Source organism: Biomphalaria glabrata, chromosome 16 (genome assembly GCF_947242115.1).
Source record: "Biomphalaria glabrata chromosome 16, xgBioGlab47.1, whole genome shotgun sequence".
Lineage (NCBI taxonomy): Eukaryota > Metazoa > Mollusca > Gastropoda > Planorbidae > Biomphalaria > Biomphalaria glabrata.
Genome location: NC_074726.1, coordinates 4013330 through 4035206, shown reverse-complemented (window position 1 = coordinate 4035206; position 21877 = coordinate 4013330). Strand labels below are relative to the sequence as shown.

The 21877-nt window shown below is 36.0% G+C and overlaps 1 protein-coding gene across 1 annotated transcript in view; it reads left to right on the top strand.

Annotated features, from left to right (window-relative positions):
• Nucleotides 1–14321, top strand: part of LOC106068186 (chitotriosidase-1-like) — a 30027-nt gene extending 15706 nt beyond the window's left edge. The window contains exons 6-10 of the mRNA XM_056014859.1: nt 403–541; nt 2987–3136; nt 4916–5032; nt 12001–12125; nt 13585–14321. Coding sequence (XP_055870834.1) covers nt 403–541; nt 2987–3136; nt 4916–5032; nt 12001–12125; nt 13585–13594 — 541 coding nt within the window. The 3' untranslated portion in view covers nt 13595–14321. The remainder of the gene's footprint in view (nt 1–402; nt 542–2986; nt 3137–4915; nt 5033–12000; nt 12126–13584) is intronic.
• Nucleotides 14322–21877: the final 7556 nt, after the last annotated feature.

Below are 21877 nucleotides of genomic sequence, written 5' to 3'. Positions count from 1 at the left end.
GTGTGACCTGAAGTTTTTCATTTAAAAGTGGTTTACTTTTTGAAAAATCTGCTTGCATGGATAATTTTTAAAATTAGATGGTTTACTTTCGGAAAGAAAAAAGTAGCAGTTGCATCAGAACTTTGAATGATCTAAAATATCATGATGTCCGATTCCCCATTTTCTCTTCTTGTTTCTGAGATCTAAAAGGGACAGGCGGAAAGACGAACAGACGGACAGATGGACAGACAGACCAAACAAAACTAAAAGCGTCTTTTCTCTTTTCGGGGGCTGCTAAAAAGGCTTAAAGCATGTTTACCTGTTATTTGTAACATATCATTTGGTAATTTGTCGATTTCCTTTGTATATTATTTTAAATAGAGTTGTAGTTACATTCAGAGCCTGTTTTAATTTTGCTCTCAGCTATTCGGATTTCGTGATATTTAACATATTATCGTATGGTGAAGACGATTATTGGACAGGTTGGGAAACAATAGATGAACTTAGTCGTCGTCACCACAGTAGAATTTATAAACTAGACCCAGAGGACACCTTTAACTTAGTAAGTTTTAGAATACATTATTAAGTTATTATCTAGTTTCATCTCCAATTCTGAACTCTATTAAAATTTTCCGTCTGTCACATACAGGTCTGAAAAATCCCAAACAACTACAGGAGACAAAAAAATTATAGTTTAACTGCAATAGTCATTTGTAAAAGCAAAACGTTTTGCATAGAAGGGAACCATATGATTAGCGGTTGATGGCGTTTTATTTTTTTTCCCAAGCTATTGCAAGCTCATTTCATTCATTTTTACAAACGCTTAAATAAACTCATTTTGTTTGTTTGAACGTTTCGTGCTTTTCACTGTTTTAGACCTGAGGACGACGAAAAACAGTTAACTCTTTCTCTCCTAACTGACGATAGCAGCGTTGATTCCACCAGAATGTGGTTAATAATTACGAAGAGAAAGAGTTAATGTCAACCAAGACAGTCTGTGTGTATGGTAAAAGTTTGTACACGTTATTTTTCCCACACCCAATCTCGGATTAAGCTGAAATATGTATGTGCACAATAATTTCTTTTACCGGACAAAACAATAAATTTTACTTGACTGATAAGGTGGTATAAGCTAAATAAGTCTTCTTTATTTTTTTTCTGAAGAACTATAAATAACTATAAAACCTTTTTTTTATATGCCTTTCCGAGGCACAGTGGTTACTTTATTGGTTTGAGGCGTTGAGGAGGCCTTAGCCTTTGAGTTCGAATTCAAGTCGGTAACTTTCTTTTACAAATACGTTTGAAAAGCGATTATCCAGACACCCCATTCTTTCTCACCCCTACCTTTTTCAAACTGGTCCAGACAAGTGATAGGATCATATCGTATTAAGCTAAATGCATGAACCCTAACCCTAACCCTAACCGCTAAACAAAAATGATTGGAAAACATATTTTTCTAATCGCACACATTTCTTTTTGTTAGTCTAGATCTCTTGCAAACTTAATTACATGATTGATCCAAAATAGTTTATACAAGTAAACCTAATATCAGCATTTTTAGCGGCCCCCGAAAGGGGAAGAAACGCTATTAGTTTTGTGTGAAATGTCTGTCCGTCCGTCCCATTTAGATCTCGTAGACTAGAAAAGATAGTGAAAATCCGATACCACAATATTTTAGACCATTCAAAGTTCTGATGCAACGGCTTTTTTTTCTGAAAGCGAAAAATCTAATTTTTAAATAACTTATGCAAGAAGTTTTTTAAAGAGAAAAAGCTATTTAGTATACATTATAAGTTAAACCTAATTTAAAACGAAAAGTAATCTTGTATATTGCAATTTTCGAACATTTTTTTTCTATATGAAAGGTAAAAGTAAGAGATTGAGCCTTTCAAAACAATTACATTAATTATAACACATTAGTTGGACCAGGGGAAGCGCGGTATCTTAGCGTTAAAGCGCTTGGCTTCCGAACCGGGTGTACCGGGTTCGAATCCAGGTGAAGACTGGGATTTTCAACTTTGGAATCTTTGGTAGCCTCTGAGTCCACCCAGCTCTAATGGGTACCTGACATTAGTTGGGGATAAGTAAAGGCGGTTGGTCGTTGTGCTGGCTACATGACACCCTCGTTAACCTTAGGCCACAAAACAGATCAACTTTACATCATCTGCCCTATAGACCACAAGGTCTGAAAGGGGAACTAGTTAGGCCAGGTTTACATCTAACCTTGCATCCACTTGCACCTAACCTTTGATCCACTGGACCGCTGGGGCACTACACAAGATCTGTCAACCTTCTTTCTCCATTCTTCTCTCTCATTTGTCTTTGATATAATATCATTCGGACGTTCTTTCTGAAAATATTGAAGCCTGCCTGGGTGGACCACTTCGGGGGCCGATTTTGAGTTTGTGTTTCCACACAAACTGTCTTTGTAACCATGTTTTATTTTAATGATATTTTTTTTTGCTTGTTAGTTTCTCTGTCTCACTTTCTTTTTCCATGTTTACTTTTGAACTATACAATACAAAGCACAGCGCTCAATACTTTTACTAAAATTTTAAGTTTACTAAAACTTTTACAGCAGTCAAATATTTCAAAGTATTTCTTTTCCATTTTTAGTTAAAATTAATATATTTATAGTAGTTAGTATTATACTATGATAACGCTAGCGAGAGCAGAAACTATATGATAAATATGAAAACAAATTAAGAATTAACAATACAAATTTCATAGAATATTATTTCACAAAATGGTTACCGGTACCTAATTAAACAATAAACCAGATAAAATATATGTACCAAAAAATGGAGTCGCATTAATAGCTCACTTTGTCTTAGAGAATCGTCATGCAGTGTGACGTAGAAAAAAGGTTTGTTTTCCCTTTGCGTCATTCGTAATATTTCTAATGTATTTGTAATTATTTCTAATATTTTTTTTTATAATAAAGCTATACAATCTACTAACATAAAATTAATTTTTTTTTTTAAATTATCTTTTTTTTCCCCATCAGGACTATTATAGCCAATGGATTATTTCGGTAGGTGGAGTAAAGTCAAAAACAATAGTCAGCGTTGAAGTGCAAGCCCTTTTTTATTATAACAGAAGAGCACCTGGATTAGAGCCAAATTATAAACTTGTCAGAATTTTGAACTATGGTGAAGTAAGTTTGTTCTTTCCGTGCGTCCGTCTGTTTGCGTTGGAATTTAAAAAGAATAAAAGCTAAATTAAATCTGATTTTATATTAGTTTAGCTGGACATAGTGCCCTTTGCTTTGGATATCTCGATGTTAATGTCTTTATCCAGCAGAGCATCTTTGGATACGATTTATAGTGGTTGGCCATTACAGGTTACGTGAGGTGCAGTATTGGTGTTTTGAAATAGTATCTTAGTCTTGCTTTAACTAATATTGAAGCTGAACATCTGGCAAGCTGCAGATAGTTTGTCGACCAGGGACTGAAGCTAAATATTAGTATTAGCCACAAGCTTCATTATCAGCATACAGGAGCTACTTAAAAAGTATTTTCCTAAACTTGGTTTTAGCCCACAGCCTTGATACATGAAATAGTTTTCTAGAGAATCATGTATGGAGAAATACACCTTTGTTGATGTCGTTCTACGCATAATGCAGTAGACAGGAGAAGAATATGCCAAACAGAGTAGGTGTCAGCACACATGCTTGCCTGACACCACAGCTAACCTCAAAAGGTGCATGAATTTGACAGTACATTTTGTTTCCACTTAATGAACTTCAGTAGTTTTGGTGGACAACCTAGTTTCCTTAGGAGTTTGAAAAGGCCACTTCTGCTGACCATGTCAAAGGCTTTAGACAGATCCACAAAAACTTTATAAAGGGGTCTCTCTCTCTCTCTCTCTGAATTTTTCCTGAAATAGTTTCATTTGCGTCACTCATATCATGTGGGACATGACCTGCTTCCCAGCAGCGGCAGAGGAGATTATAGAGCTCATGGAGAAGGAATGTTTCGTTGACCTTAACTACTTCTGCTGGAGAGTTTCTATTTTTCATGCAGTTTATTGATTTATTGAGATCGTCAAGGCTTGGAAACTCATCTAGGCATTTCAATACTGGAAGATCTGGCAGAGGAGTCAGAGCGACATCATCTAATGTATTCTGTGTGGTATAGATATCGAGGTAGTGTTCTGCCCATCGTTCTAGATGCTTAATACCATTTTTAGTATAAGAACCTTTATCACTAACTGCTAGTATGGTGAAATGCTTCAAAGACAAAATGACATACATTGATTGAAAAACATCATATATTCTTAAAATATAGATATTTTCACGTCAGCTGCTTTTCCAAGACATAAAATCCTTAAAGTCCAATGGATGGACGATACGACCAGCTTATCTATAATAAGGCTAAAAAATCCTCTAAGCCAGGTTGGTTCAAGGCCCTATGTCATCCTCTAAGCCAGGTAGTTTTAAGGTCCTACGTCATCCTCTAAGCCAGGTTGGTTCAAGGCCCTATGTCATTCTCTAAGCCAGGTTGGTTCAAGGCCTTATGTCATCCTCTCAGCCAGGTTGGTTCAAGGCACTATGTCATCCTCTAAGCCAGGTTGATTCAAGGCCCTATGTCTTCCTCTAAGCCAGGTTGGTTCAAGGCCTTATGTCATCCTCTAAGCCAGGTTGGTTCAAGGTCCTACGTCATCACCCAGAAAAAAAGATAGGGCCACATTCATTCAGCGCTAGTTTTTTGTGCGTGTGTGTTTTCGTCTGTTGTAGATGAGACGTTTATGCTAGTGTCTTGCTATTGTTATACTGGTATTGCTTAGCTGAAAGATTGTAATTAAATGGACTTTCGTTAGTTTTAACCGATAAAATTTCCTCGCTTTATCTAAAAAAAAAATTTGTAACCAGACAATATGTTAAAAATTCGTATTTGTAAATAAATAAACCTAAAATGATTATTTCCTGTTTTAGATGTGTGACTTTCTGAGAAAAGGCGGTCAAATTGCACGTGCCTCGAATATAAGCCCTTTTCATATATATGACAGGATGTTAACATTTTATGATGATGAATTCAGTGTAAAAGAAAGGGTAAATCTTTCGTAAATATAAATTTTGACCTAGGTCGTTCTTTTGTTTTCAAATAAAATAGCAACGCACTCTGCCTGTCTTTCTACAGGACAATAAGGGAGACTATTCAACTTATACCACCTTATCATTGAAGTAGAATTTCTTTCCCTTGTTTGATATGCCAAAAGAAATTGTTTAAATAATAGAGCGAAATTTCAGCTTGATCCGAAAACGGATGCTGGAGAAAAAGCTTTTAACCACATAGAAAGAAAAACAGCCAGAGTGAATTGGTTTAAGCTTAGTAACATATTTGTTATGGCACAGATTTATTATTATTTGTCTAGATCAGTGATGCCCAAAATAGGGTCTGTGAGCCAGATCCGGCCTATTTCCCTTTTTTTCCAGCGGGTCCACAAAAACGTCAACACAAAGTGTAGAAAATCTTTTCTCTAAAAAAGGTTAAAACATGTAAGTTAGGGGCGTAAACATTGTCGTGTACACTTTGAAGGATGCCTACAGGCCCCTCTTTTATTTATTTTTTTGTTACAATAACAACTGTTACTTGAAATTAGATCATTATGTGAATATTTATTATACAACATATATATGGCTTGATACATGCAATAGGTGCTAGTGGGTTAATTAAAATTACGTCAATCCTACGATGCACTATGCATGTTAACCCTTTAAGCCCTAAATCTTTAAATAGCCTGTGAAAAGAGCCATGACAGATATTGATATTGATTAGGATGGTTCGGATTTATCGATGGTCGAGGGTTCAAATCCTGCCCGCTCCCATCCCTCGTCGTCCTGCGGGAGGTTTGGACTAGGAAGTAAACTATCTTCAACTCTGAAGGAACATCCGAAACATGTAAAACATTTAACAAACTAACAAACATATGCTAAATGTATTTTACGGGCTCTTGTATAGCACTGGGCGAATTAGGAGAAATCGGTAAAATCGCCCTAAGGCAGGCTCTGAATCTACCAGAAAAAAAGTGTCTTAACTTTTTGTGGAACATGAAAATAAACCAACGTGTTGGGTTGTTACGTAAAAACAGCGTATAAACGGAATTATGAAACAAATATGTCGGCATTCTTGACTTAAGACGCTAATAAAAGATTGTTAACCTATGCCTAGAGATTGAGGTATTGATGTTAATATTTACCATAAAAAGACAAAAAATGAGTCGGTCGTAAAATGACAATAGAGCACATAGAAACTATCTTTAGACTCTTAAAAAAACCCAAAAGATAAACTTCAAATATCCCTTTAATAAATGTAAATACTAGATCTCAATCTAATCAAATAGTTTTAGGTTAATTTGCTTTTTTTTTTTTGTTGGCCTTGATTTTCGGTATATATGGACCGCGACGCAAGTGTTGAAACAGGTCGAATTAGGTCAAGCATCATTGTTCTAGCACTCTAGATATTACAAATTATTTCTCTGACCCAAACTTCTTGATACAACTTCACTTTATATAAACTTTTTTCCCGTGTAATTGCTGTCAAAAAGTACGAAAATCAATTTCTTTGTGCTTTTAACGGTGATAATGTGTGTGTGTGTGTGTGTTTTAAGTGTGGTCAGCGTCTAAATTTTCAGAAGCTCCGTTAGATGTTTCTTGCCATGCGATTCCAGGATCATCCTGATAAGGTCAATTTTATGACCAAATCGTCTATTCTCCATAAATCCTCTTTCCTGTCATCTCGGCTTCCTCTAATGCACTGCGTTCTTGGCCTTTCTACACGCGTTCCCCCCTGGGAGTTCCACTCTAAGGCCTGTGTAGCGTCTCGACATTCTCTCTAAGATCTGCAAATTCCATAATTCTCTGTCCACCAGTGTATTTTCAAGATATTTTGATAAAGATTTGACAATTTTTGAACCATAATCTTCAAATACAAAACAAAATCTAATAAAAATACTCAGAAAGACAAAAATGCACATTCCTCGTTCCATATGCTAGAACAAACTTGCACAAATGCTTCTTCTTCCCTAGTGCTATTAGAGCATGGAATAGGTAGCCTTAGCTAGCCAGGAAAACCAGTGACTTGGCAAAATTTAGGTCATTGGTTAATATGCATGACTAAATGTCTGACGCGTAGGACGTAATCGTCTACTTTTTTGAAGTAACGTCTGTATTATATAAGATAAGATATAAGAGTTACAACAATTTGCAGCTACAGATATCTTGTTGGCGTTAGTTCGGAGAAAGTATTTTGTCAGCGCTATTTCGACGTAGCTTTTTTGAGGAGAAACCCAATGTTAGTTTTATACGCTTTTTAAAGGGGGCTCAATGGCTGAGTGGTTAAACACTTGGCTTCTAAAAGTTGTAAATAATGGATTTTTTTTTAATTTTGTGACTTTTAGGGCGCCCGTAAGTCCATTCAACTGTGAAGTGAATTTGACTTTGTTGGAGAAAGTAAAGGCACATGACACCCTGGGCATTAACCGCTGGCTAAAGAAACACATGACAACATTAAATAGATTGTGTTATTTATTGGTAGCGAGCCCACTTCTATCATACATATAAAAGTAATCGGGATATTAGCAGTTGTAAAGCATCTTCTCTCGACACTATGAATGAGAGGCTGGCTTATCAACAAAACCTCTAAGTTAGTCGTTTAACCCTTTAAAGTGCTGAACTGTTTTACAATGAGTGCAAACACAAGTCTGATGTTTAGAGGCTAAACTACCACACGCGTTTTAAGGGTTAATAACTTGTCACTTCACTCATACCAAACACACCTACCACTTATTTGGATTCGCTTTCATACTAATTCTCAGTATTTTTTTAGGTTATTTTTTTTTCTCTCTCAGACTTACACCGAAATTGAAAGTTTAATGGTGTTTTTTTTTTTTATCTGCAAAATGCAAATCACTTGCGAAGGCAAATATAATGTACTAATAACTTTTGAAAGAGAAGATAAGAATGTAACAATATCGACAATTTAAGGTTCCACCATTTGAAATTGTTGTGTATTGTTGTGCATAGCACTTGGAATCCTAAGGCCAGCAAAAGTTGGACAACAGACCTACATTCTACCGACCTGATTAAACGGCGACTTATTTAGATTATTTCCCCTGACGACTTTCGGCGTATTGGGTGGCAAGAAGTTTTTGGACAACGATGTTAAAACAATGTTTTAATGTTTTCGGAATGGCTACACCAGGCATGTCATAGGAATGGCTACACCAGGCATGTCATAGGAATGGCTACACCAGGCATGTCATAGGAATGGCTACACCAGGCATGTCATAGGAATGGCTACACCAGGCATGTCATAGGAATGGCTACACCAGGCATGTCATAGGAATGGCTACACCAGGCATGTCATAGGAATGGCTACACCAGGCATGTCATAGGAATGGCTACACCAGGCATGTCATAGGAATGGCTACACTAGGCATGTCATAGGAATGGCTACACCAGGCATGTCATAGGGATGGCTACACCAGGCATGTCATAGGAATGGCTACACCAGGCATGTCATAGGAATGGCTACACCAGGCATGTCATAGGAATGGCTACACCAGGCATGTCATAGGAATGGCTACACCAGGCATGTCATAGGAATGGCTAAACCAGCCATGTCATAGGGATGGCTACACCAGGCATGTCATAGGAATGGCTACAAGGCATGTCATAGGAATGGCTACACCAGGCCTGTCATAAGAATGGCTACACCAGGCAGGTCATAGGCATGGCTACACCAGGCATGTCATATGGATGGCTACACCAGGCATGTCATAGGGATGGCTACACCAGACATGTCATAGGGATGGCTACACCAGACATGTCATAGGAATGGCTACACCAGGCATGTCATAGGAATGGCTACACCAGGCATGTCATAGGGATGGCTACACCAGGCATGTCATAGGAATGGCTTCACCAGGCATGTCATAGGGATGGCTTTACCAGGCATGTCATAGGGATGGCTACACCAGGCATGTCATAGGAATGGCTACACCAGGCATGTCATAGGAATGGCTACAAGGCATGTCATAGGAATGGCTACACTAGGCCTGTCATAAGAATGGCTACACCAGGCATGTCATAGGCATGGCTACACCAGGCATGTCATATGGATGGCTACACCAGGCATGTCATAGGGATGGCTACACCAGACATGTCATAGGGATGGCTACACCAGACATGTCATAGGAATGGCTACACCAGGCATGTCATAGGAATGGCTACACCAGGCATGTCATAGGGATGGCTACACCAGGCATGTCATAGGAATGGCTTCACCAGGCATGTCATAGGGATGGCTTTACCAGGCATGTCATAGGAATGACTACACCAGGCATGTCATAGGGATGGCTACACCAGGCATGTCATAGGAATGGCTACACCAGGCATGTCATAGGAATGGCTACACTAGGCATGTCATAGGAATGGCTACACCAGGCATATCATAGGAATGGCTACACCAGGCATGTCATAGGGATGGCTACACCAGGTATGTCATAGGAATGGCTACACCAGGCATGTCATAATGAATGGCTACACCAGGCATGTCATAGGGATGGCTTCACCAGTCATGTCATAATGAATGGCTACACCAGGCATGTCATAGGGATGGCTACACCAGGCATGTCATAATGAATGGCTACACCAGGCATGTCATAGGGATGGCTACACCAGGCATGTCATAATGAATGGCTACACCAGGCATGTCATAGGGATGGCTACACCAGGCATTTCAAACTCATTAAATGGTGTATGGGCCACAAAATAACCCAACTTTCTATGATCTGAGGGGCTGCAGTAAAAAATTCAGTGTCAAATTAGCCTACTAGTTTTATATACATTAGAAACAACACAACAGAATACAATAATTAATTAGTTATCTAAATTTCTAATACTAGTTGGTAATACAACATTTATATAATAACGCATAATTTTCTTTGTCCTGATGCTTGACCTCTTCTCTGGGATACAAGTTTATCAATATCAGATTTAAGTTTGTTTGTCACTGCCACTTTCATCACTGATGACACATTTTAATCAGATAATCTCAAACGTAGAGGTGTTTTTGTAGCTTACATTATGGAGAAGAACTACTCACAGAGATCAGTGTTTACAAACATAGCAAGAATTCTGGCTGCAAATTTCGTCAATTCAAAGTACCGTTCAGGCCAGGTAAATACATGTAACATTTTGGCACAGCCAATTCTATATACTTCGATTTCAACAAAGAATCTGACTGCTATTCTATCAACTCTAGTTGCACAATGCCAGCAGCATTTTCAGAATCAAATGAGAAAGGAGATACTAACAACGAAAAATCTTATTCGTATGAAACGAAGTCACGAAAACGGTCATTGAAAGCATCATTAACGATTCCAGGTGTAGAACCTAGTTACCAAATGTTGTAGCCATAATTAATCTTTTTTAGTTCCTGACACGTTAAGATGTAAACATTATTTTCGATTGATATTTGGTTTATCCACAATCGTAATTTTTTGCTGATTACACGCAGTTGTGACAATTTTGTCTTTACTTTGAAGTTTCAAATTCAAAGTCTTGTAGGTGACCAGTGAAATCAGCTGAAAAAGCCAAATTCCGAACCGATTTGTCAGTTTTAAAATGTTCAACAGGTTTACATTTCATGTTCAAAATTAACTATTTTATTTTTTAATTGTTCAATCAATCTTGCTGACACGTGATCTATTCTATCAGCCACAGTGTTCCTAGATAACGCTTTTTGTTTGAATGCTTCTTCATAAAATCACATTCACTAAATGATTTGCTATGACTTGCAATTAAGTTTGACAAAATGTAGCTTGCTTTCACCGGAGACTCATTCTCGTGTTCAATTTAAAAATACTATTTTTAATTCAAGTAGCTTGTCATCTCTTATTTTCCAGCGTAATAGTTTTACATCATTTTTATATTTTTTTAGGTGGCCAAGCGGACCGCATGCAAAGTGGTCGCGGGTCGCATACGTCGTGTTTGACATGCCTGGGTTACACATTTAAATAGAGTTAGTTTTTAGCTCCCCCCGAAAGAGGAAAAGACGCTATTAGTTTTGTACGAAATGTCTGTCCGACTGTCCGTCCGTCCCGTTTAGATCTCGTAAACTAGAACAGATAGTGAAAATCCGACATCACAATATTTTAGACCATTCAAGGTTCTGATGCAACGGCTACTTTTTTTTTTTCTGAAAGCGAAAAATCTAATTTTTAAAATCAGTTATGGTAGCGGTTTTTTAAAGAAAAAAAACTAATTACAATGCATTATAAGTTAGACCTAATTTAAAACGAATAGTAATCTTGTAAAAATTATTTTCCTAATCAATTTGTATTGCGATTAATCAGATTTTCATTATTCATCTTTCGGATTCGAATAAATGATTGAACATTTTTCAAAACAATTAGATCATTTGTAAGACATCAGTTAGGCCAGGGGAGGCGCGGTGGCTGAGCGGTAAAGCTCTTGGCTTCCGAACCGGGGGTCCCGGTTTCGAATCCTGGTGAAGACTGGGATTTTTTAACTTTGAAATCCTTGGGCGCCTCTAAGTCCACTCAGCTCTAATGGGTACCTGACATTAGTTGGGGAAAAAATTAAAGGTGGTTGGTCGTTGTGCTGGCTACATGACACCCTCGTTAACCGTAGGCCACAAAAACAGATGAACTTTACATCATCTGCCCTATAGACCACTAGACCACAAGGTCTGAAAGGGGAACTAGTTAGGCCAGGTTCACATCTAACTTTACATTCACTTTCACCTATCCTTTAGATCTGCGGGAAAGTTGGGGCACTACACAAGATCTGTTAACCTTCTTTCTCCATCCTTATCTCTCATTTGTCTGATATAATTTCATTTGGATGTTCTTTCTGAAAATATTGAAGCCTGCCTGTATTGACCACTTCGGGGGCCGATTTTGAGTTTGTGTTTCCACATAAACTGTCTTTTGTAACCTTGTTTTATTTTGCTTTTATATCTTAATGCGTTTTTTGTTATATATATATTCTAGATCAAGTATATTAAGAAAACAAGTCTAGCTGGTTTTAGTTTTGGTGCCATGGAGGGTGACGACTTCCGTGGTAACTGCGGAAGGGGTAAATGGCCGCTACTGCGTGCAATAAGGGGAGAGTGTAGGTAATTAGTTACATTTTTTTTTCAATTGTTTTCCTAGAGCAGTGGTCCACAAACTCCAAAACAGCCAAATATAACAAAATAAAAAATTGAAGTTAACTCAAAATATCAATTAAAAAAAAAAAAAGCTTCGCTTATTGATACATTTTTCAATTAATTCTATTATTATTATTTTTTTTATTTTTTGTAAATTCAAACATTTGAATCAGTTATTTTGACAATTTTTCATTATCTAGTTGAAATTATATGTTCCCTTTTGAAGTAACATCTCTAATCTATCAGAGTATCTTGAGCTCAGATGCAAGAGAGTGAGTTAGGAGAGGTCACAATTGACAGTGAAATGAAATGTAAAGGATGATAGCCTGAGCATTGGAGAAAAAAAAATTAGTGGTTTAGGGGACGAGATTATAAGGAAAGTAGTTGAAGTTTTTTTTAGTTAGTTGCAGTAGGTTTAGAGTTATGACTTTCAGAGTAAGAGCTAGATGTTTCTAGGTAGATTAAGTAAATATTAGGTGAGTTTAATTGATCATTACTTCTTTTATTCATATTCAATGTTTCAAGTTCGAGTTTTAAAGAATTACACTCAAGAACATTATATCTACACTGAGTCATTTTATTGCCACTTAGTGGTGTATCGTTTTATCAACGGCACCTCCGAATGCACAAGTCAGAGAGAAGAAGATACCAATTAAGTCTATCTCATGTAACGGATGCATGTGTAGTCAGATGTAGCTGAAGTATTCCTAAAAATGAGTATGTAGCCTAAGCGCCGTGCGTACCTTGTATGATGTATTTTCAATATGCGAGCTCTTCATGCACACCGTCACAAATATAGATAAGGTACTAAACAGGAACACAGACTCAATGACCAAGTTGACTAAAGGTGAACTTGAAACAAACGTTTACTTACAGAATGGGCCACAGTCTAGTCTGTCACTATAGAGCGATGTTATCCCCTTGAGAATCTAGCGGTAACTGATTAATTAAAAGTCTATCCTAATCTCTAACCCAAAGTCTATGTCGTCACTAATAAATGTACGTTCACTGTCGGTCTAACAAAGGGCGCAACCCAACTCACTAAACTAGCTATCTAACACTCAACAAAAACATCGTGAGAGTCCCCAAGTCTGATGGGTACCTGGTCGTTTGATATGCTCGCTGAAGTGTCATTCAGTTTTCTCAATGGCTTCTGGGTTATACCCTTTCCACATACCATCCCCCGTCGTCTTCCAGAAGGTTCGGACCACGTTGTAGGTTGTCAAGATTATCTTCAAATGTTTGCACTTTGGATGTAAAGATAATCTTCAACTCTGAAGGAACACCCGAAACAGTTTAAAATTTTACAAACATTAAACATATTATACAAACATTACACGTAATCTTTATTTATTTTAGAGACATCTTAAAATAATGTTAAATGATAAAATTGCATTTAAAACAAATACTTTAAATCTATTTTCAGAAAATCTTAAGAAGGATAATGATTGATGAAAGAAATAAAACAAAATAGACAAAAATCTTGGACTTCAGAATAAAACGATTGTCAACTAATGTTTCTGTAATGTAGTGTGTGTTGTATTTCCATGGTTACCGTGAAATAAATTTAGCAATTTGTAGATGACTAGTTAGTGTGAATGATACAAGACAAGTGGTACTTTCGTAAGCTGTCTTGAGTACTAAGACGACTCAAGAATGCCGAAGTGAAAATATGTGTTTTTTTGTAGCGAGTTAGATATATAGTTGAAAGTACCATTTTATATTATTTCTAAAATCTACTGCATTTATTTTATTTCATCTGAAGGTAAATTTTTCAATATGATAAAAAAAGAAAAAAAGAAGTTATATTTAGTATAGATTAGAAAGAAGTTATTCCAGCTATTTTAAGTTTTAAGACGTTCAAAGACAATACGTCTAAATCGACATAAGTCTCCTACCATCAGTATGGGGCTACACGTGAACAATGGTCAACAATACAAGAGTCTTTCCCTCCACGGAGAGTAGACCATAGCGCTCTGAGCCTACTATAAACATAAAAGTTGCACTACGAAAAAAAAAGGATTCACGATTAAAGCTTGTTAGCGTAATTTATAATTTTTTAATTCCTTTTAATTTGTACTTGAACAATGACTACGGTATAAGATTCTAATTGCTCTTCTAAAATCTAATTACCCCCCCTCCTTTTTTTTTTTACGTGTTATATATTTGAGCTTTTGAAAAACAAAAAAAAAATAGTTTTGGATCTAAAACAAACACTTATTTAGATTGATTAATTATAGAAGAAATTAAAATAAAAAATAAAATGAAATATTATATTTCGAGTTCTGCTTAACTATTGTATTATGCGTGTTTTAAATATTCAATGATCCTAATTTCAATAATTTTACTAACTATAAATAATAAATGATGATATTTTATAATGGATTCGACAAACATTTTACAGTCACAATCAATTAATTATCTCACAGCATTATGGTTCAACAGAAAGAAACAAATAACGTTTTGGAGGGGTGGGGATGGGCTGGGTGGGTGTTTTTTTGTTTGTTTTTGTTTTTGGGGGGAAATAGATTTTGAAGGGGTGTTACACCCTGAGATATCCGCACCTGGTTACACCGACCCTAATGACGCCACTGATCTTACCCAGTCTGTAAGGAAGCAATTGTAACTAGCTGAATTTATTATGCAGCAGTCTAGTACGAATTAAAAAAAAAAGTTACTGTTTACTGTGAATATAATTTGTCTCTACTACTGGCTGGCAATACAGCACACTTATCAATATATTTTTTTTTGTAAATACTATACCTGCTTTATATAGTTTTACAAACCGATATTTGTTTATAATGAATGTCACATTGAAACAAAATTTATATTGTGTACCCCGCCCCCCCCCCTCCAAACACCCACGGAGGAAAAAATCATGGTTAAGCGATTGTATAAATCTACTAGACTTTATAATATTCTAATGATATGCCTTTAAATCTAAACATAGAAGACGTGCTCAAAATGTTACGGAACTTTAAAATTTAAAAAAATAGGGTATACATGCGGAAATACCCGAAACGTAACCATTTCAAGATAAAGATTTTCTAATCCTCTAGAGAAAATACTTAATGGATTTTCTATACTTACAAAATTAGAACGGTCAGACTAAGAAATTTCCATTGTGAACAACGAGCTAGTAAATTTTTTTACAACGTTATACATCAACTGTCAAATTTCTAGGAAAACCATTAGAGCCGTTTTCGAGATCCGTGTACACCTATGTCTCGCCCATGAATGTGCAACCTAAATAAGAGTTTATTTTTTGTTCTGAAGATTGTAACAAGGACCTGATTTCTTTTCCTGGTTACGTATTAAGTAGCCTCCCCTCCCAGCTCTATTTTAATTAATGTCGTCACCATGATTCTTGTTTTGTTTTTGGTGTGCTAACCAAGCTCATTTCTGTTTTTATTTGGGAATCAATTTAAACGGCACAAACCTATTACTGTTTGATAAAATACATGCTGATAGGTTAAAGAACTGATGTAGGAGGTCAAAGTATTTGGTCTGGAAAGACGAGCTGTAAATATTTATGTGGAGTAAGAAGAAGTAATGAAAAAGAGGAAAAGCAGACAAACTAAGATAAAATTAATTTGCCCCCCGGCGCAAATAAATTTTAAAAAATTCAAAGACAGTTTGTCTGGAAAAACAAACTCAAAATCGCCCCCGAAGTGATCCACACAGGCAGCAATTAATTCAGTTAACAAGACACATTTTTAAAAAGATGCAGGAAAAAGTTTTATGTCGATGAATCTATTTTACCAAAACCAAAATTAATTTTAATACTAAAATGAAAAAAAAAAACAACAAATTAAGTAAATTACATATGCAAGACAGGAATAATTACATTACACTAATATATGGCGTAACCCCTATAATAATCAGAATTAAATTAACATAGAAATATAGATTTAACATCTGTCTCAATGCGTGACCCAGTGTACATTTGGAAATTATTTCATTTCATCCTATTAATATGCAGGTGACGTTCAATCGGTGAGTCCGTGGAGTATAATTTTATGTTTGATTAGAACAGGAGTTCTCAGCCTGTGGGTCGATTGACCATTTGCCAGGGGTCGCCTAAGACCCTAAAAATATGGATTGCTTTTGCCTACCCATCTATTGCTGTATGTGTGTGTGGAGAGGGGGGTCGCGGCAGAGTGGGGGATTGTAAAAAGGGGTCGCCGAGCTTAAAAGGTTGAGAACCGCTGGATTAGAACGTTAGGGTTACAATGCTCAAATTGTCTGTGGAGTAAATCATTTTTCTTAACCGCCGGTTGACTTTTTCCCCCCATTATTTAATTTTGAGTGGGTATAAAATAGATCTGAAGGTCTATAATTGACATGCAATTGCTTTAAATTAATAGTCATTCAAAACAAATTGAATCTCAGCTATTACTAAATCGTATTAAACATATTTGTTAATTAAATGAAGACTTGATTTAAATGACTTTTAACATAACGGATTAAAAGATTGCACTTTTCAAAATAAGTATCTTTATAATTCACACTACTAATTGGAAGAATTAAGCTGAACAAGATGAAAGTGTCATTGATATCATATAACAATAAACAACGTAATGCATATATTATGACATGTTAATTTGCAGCCAATGTCTACAGATAACAAAAAAAAAACAAACAAACAAACAGTTCACCCATTAAAAGGATTTGAGCCAAACTTATTAACTTTGATTTTTAATATTTTTTTATAAAGCGCTGTCATCAAACAAAATGTAGTCTCAAGGCGCTGTGATAACATTACAAACATAAACACGAGAGCTAAAATAATAAAATAATCTAAAAAGTTTTATACATGTAGGTCTTAATGTTCTTCTTAACTAATAGTAATAATAATAATAATAATGATGATAATAATAATTTTTATTGTCTGTAAGGAAATTTGGCTTACAATTTGTGCATTATACCAAACAAAACGTAATAAATATAAAAAAACAAAATGTACATTCACACCAGACTCACTCTGATATCAGATTTTTTTTCTATTTAATGATTTGATTGCCATGAAAACAAAAGAGTGTTTGTGTCTCCTTGTCTTTGCTATCTATGTCTTGTATCTCGTTTGTGATAGTAACATCACAAAATCCTGGCCCAAAGGGTAATTTTTTATTTCTAGAATCTTGAAATGTAGTATAGCATGTTGTCTGTTTGAGATCGATGGGGGATGAGTTCCAAACATTTTGTCCGTGCACAGAAAAAGCCCGCAGACCCTACCTTTTAGGATGAAACCTGGAACCACAATAAGCACGGAGCGCAAAGCTCTTTGAGGGACATTGGTTAATCCTCTTTGAAGAGATTAGAGACAAGATTAATACAGATATTAGACGCCACGATGACCTGCTAACTACTCTCAAAATGACATACTAAAACTCTATGGCCATATAACAAGTTCATCAGGGCTCTCAAAGACTTTCCTTTAGGGAACAGTAGCAAAAAAAGAAGAAGAGGCAGACAGAGAAAGCGATAAGAAGACAACAATAATGGATGGATTTGAATGAGATTCTAACCAAGGTAAAGAGAGGAATGGAGAACAAATGTCAACAGATCCTGTGTGGTGCCCCAATGGTCCAATAGACTTAGGCAGGGTGAAGGTGAAGGGTTATACTTATTTTTTCTTGTTTTCACAGTTTATATTTCTTTTAACAGAAAAAAAAATTGCTTCTATTTCCCATCAGCACTTGAGTTTCAATTAATATAAAGGCTCTAATTTGAATGATGTTTTTTAGCGGCCTCCGAAAGAGAAAAAGGTGCTATTAGTTTTGTGTCGAATGTCTGTCCGTCCATCCGTCCGTCCCGTTTAGATCTCGTAAACTAGAAAAGGTAGTGAAAATCCGACAACATAACATTTAATATTTTTAAATCACTTTTATGCAGTTTTTTTTTTTTCATAAAAAATACACCACTTTTACAACTTTTCACTATTAATAGTAACAAACTGCAGGATGTTTCTAACCATAGTTACATTATTTATTTTTTTTTTTTTTAAAACGAAATGTTTCTTTCTTAAGGATTTGAATAAGAGATTGATCCTTTACAAAAACAAGTAGATCAATTAGATATTCATTATAAAACATCAGGTAGGCCAGGTTCACATCTAACTTCACATTCACTTTCACCCATCCTTTGGTCTGCTGGACCACTAGGGCACCACACAAAATCTTTCAACCTTTTTCTCCATTCTTCATGTCTGTAAGACACTTAACTAAGGATTATTTTTTTTTTTACGAAACGTTTATTTTTTATGAGGCTTTGAATAAGAGATTGACCCTATACAAACAATTAGATCAATTAGATATTCATTATAAAACATAATTTAGGCCAGGTTCACATTTAACTTCACCTGCACTTATCCCTTAGTCTGTTGAATCGTTGGGGCTTCATACAAGATCTCTCAACGTTCTTTCTCCATTCTTCTCTGTTATTTGGCTTTGATAGAATTTCATTTTGATATTCTTTCTGAAAATATTGAAACCTGCCTTTTTACCTGCCAAAGTGGACCACTGCGGGGTCGATTTTGAGTTTGTGTTTGTACACAAACTGTCCGTGTAACCTTGTTTAGTTTATATGTTTTCCTTTAAGGAAGTTCCCTACTTCTGTAGCTAATAGTTGAGGACAATGTTATGTGGTCAGCGCAATAACCAACTGCTTAAATTCTCCTTTTAATATCATGTACCTATATATTGCGTTCTTTATTTAAGTTTAGTAACAGATCAGGGCATTAGGTATAGGCAAATTAGGCAGCCGTCAAGAGCCTCCAATTGGTGGGGGCCTCGGGCAGAACTACAAATAATTACTTTTACAGAAAAAAAAAAGGGAATCTTGTCCTCAATGTTAATGTTAAAGTAAACTAGGTTGACTAAGTTAAGTTCCCTTTTCAGACCTTGCGACCTATAGGACAGATGATATAAACACATTAACCTAATGTAAGTATGGTATCATATCCGGAGAGACGTCATGTTAGAGCAGTTACATTTACACAGAGACATCTTGATAGTACAGTTACATTAACACATAGACGTCTTGTTAGTACAGTATCATATACACAGAGACGTCAGGTTAGCACATTTTTTCATATATATATATATATATATAGAGAGAGAGAGAGAGACGTCCTGTTAGCACAGTATTATTGACACAGAGACGTCATGTTAGTAAAATCTCATTGACACAGAGACGTCATGTTGGTGCAGTATCATATACGGAGAGACGTATTGTTAGCACATTATATTTCACACACATATACGTCATGTAAGAACAAAATCATATACACGGTGACGTCATGTCAGTACAATATCGAATACGCAATGACGTCATGTCAGTACAATAATATATACACAGCGACGTCATGTTAGTACATTATCATATACACAGTGACGTCATGTTAGTACAATATCAAATACAACGTGACGTCATGTTAGTACATTATCATATACACAGTGACGTCATGTTAGTGCAATATCATATAACACTGTGACGTCATGTTATTACAATATCGTATACACAGTGACGTCATGTTAGTTCAATATCATATACACAGAGACGTCATGTAATTAGTAAAGTATAAGTAAATTTATCCTTTCAGATCTTGCAATTTATGGATTTTTTTAGACTTAGACTTATGTCCTCCCACGTCGTTTGGTTCACTGGTTGGCCAGCTGTCTCCACAAAGATCTGTCACTAGCAATGTCTGAAGCCTCTTCCCACCTGGTGTCTACTGTTCTGAGGTCCTCCATGAAGGCGTGGCGCCAAGTTCTACGAGGACGTCCTTGTTTGCGCTTTTGTTGTATAGGCCTCCATGTCATCGCAACTCTTGGTATGCATAGTTCATTTTGTCGGAGAACATGTCCCACAAGACCTCATGCAAAGCTATGTCCTAACCTCACTTATTAAATGCATAATTTGAGTCTTTCGCTGTTTTATTTATTTTTTTTTCATTTGGAGCCACTTAATTCATTTCGCCTAGGTCCCTAGGGCCTTTAATTATCTAAGACCGGCCATCCAGAAACATTATTGACAATGGTTAAAGAATATGGCATCCTTGAAAAATTCGTCTTGATTCAACGTACAGAGTTTCTTATTGTGACCTTTGACAGTGAAAAACAAAATCTAAGGGAAACAACAAAATAATGTCTGACATATAATTAGCTAAGTATTCAGAAGAGTTAATTCCCTTCGCGTGTGACATAAGATATTTAAAACAACATTTAATACTTCAACATTAAATGGCTTCTGATAAGCAGTATTTTCACGCCACCAGTACACTCCTGAATAAATATGACCACCGTAACCTAGAATAAAAACGCATACATACTGTACAATGCCAAGCAGGGCTGGGTTTACGAATCACAAGGTCATGTTTAATAAATACTTGAGAGGACCATCTTTAAATCTTTTTTACAATAACATCTGGTACTATAATTTAGAATTAGATTATTATATGAACATCTGTTAAACAGCATGCATGGGAAGAAATTTAATCTCATTAGGCGCCAGCTGGTTAATTAAAAATACGCCTATCGTACAAGACACTAAATATGTTAACTCATAACATCCTACATCATTAAAAGCATGTGACAAGAGCATGGATATGCTTAATGAAAATTGCGGGTCCCTACCAGGCGCGGGTCCCGATTTGAGCAATCGGTCAAATTGGCCCAAGGCCGAAACTGACGCCAAGGCACACTATAGAATGCCTACAATTATAGACTATAGAGTGTCCGGATTAAGAACTTTACCAGTATCTCTCTATTTCTTTCTTTTTATTTATACATTTCTTTCTCTCTCTCTCTCTCACTCTCCCTCTCTCTCCCTCTCTCTCCCCATCTCTCTCTTTCTCCCTCTCTCTCTCCTTCTCTCTCTCTCTCCCCATCTCTCTCTTTCTCTCTCTCTCTCTCTCTCTCTTTCTCTCTCTCTATCCATCTCTCCCTCTCTCAAAGGATTATTGTAATAGGCCAAGCTATGCATAACTAGCTCAATATTCAATTAAGTAGCACACACACACGCACACACAAAACAATGACACAACAGGGGAAGACAATCAAGTGTGGGAAGAGAACAGCACTTACTGTACACTACGTGTGGACCACTACATTTTTTTTACGGTTTTAATAATTATTATTTATTGGTATTCTTTTTTTCTTCTTGTTTAAATTATAGGCGTTCTTGCGCGTGTTATGCATAAATCTGATATCTGTTAGGTCTTGAACAGTTCATTAATATGATAAACCTTATAGTCTTGAGGTAAACATTTCTTTTATCTATTGCAAAAATGTTTTGATCTAATACATCAATATAACTATATCTATTAGAGCAGCAACCTAATTCAATCTGAGGGGCCATTTTAATTTCCAACACTCGTGTCGCGGGCCACATGATGAAAAAGATACATAAACTTAATGAAATTGACCTGAAACTATTTTATTTCAAACCCGAGGATCAATTACTTTCATTGAACTATTCGGATATCTGAGTTTTCTCTTTACACTTCCAAAAAAAAAAATGGCGTAAGTTCTGTTTATATTTTGTTATTCTTGTATTTTTAAAACAGCCTCAGACTTTCTTTATAAAAACAAACATGTTGGCTAGCAATGGTATCATGTGCTACTAAAAAAGTAAAGATCTGTTCACTTTTCCTAGTAGATTCTATTGTCAGTATAGTCCTATTTCATGAGCGCACAAATGTTAAATGCCTTGGTCTA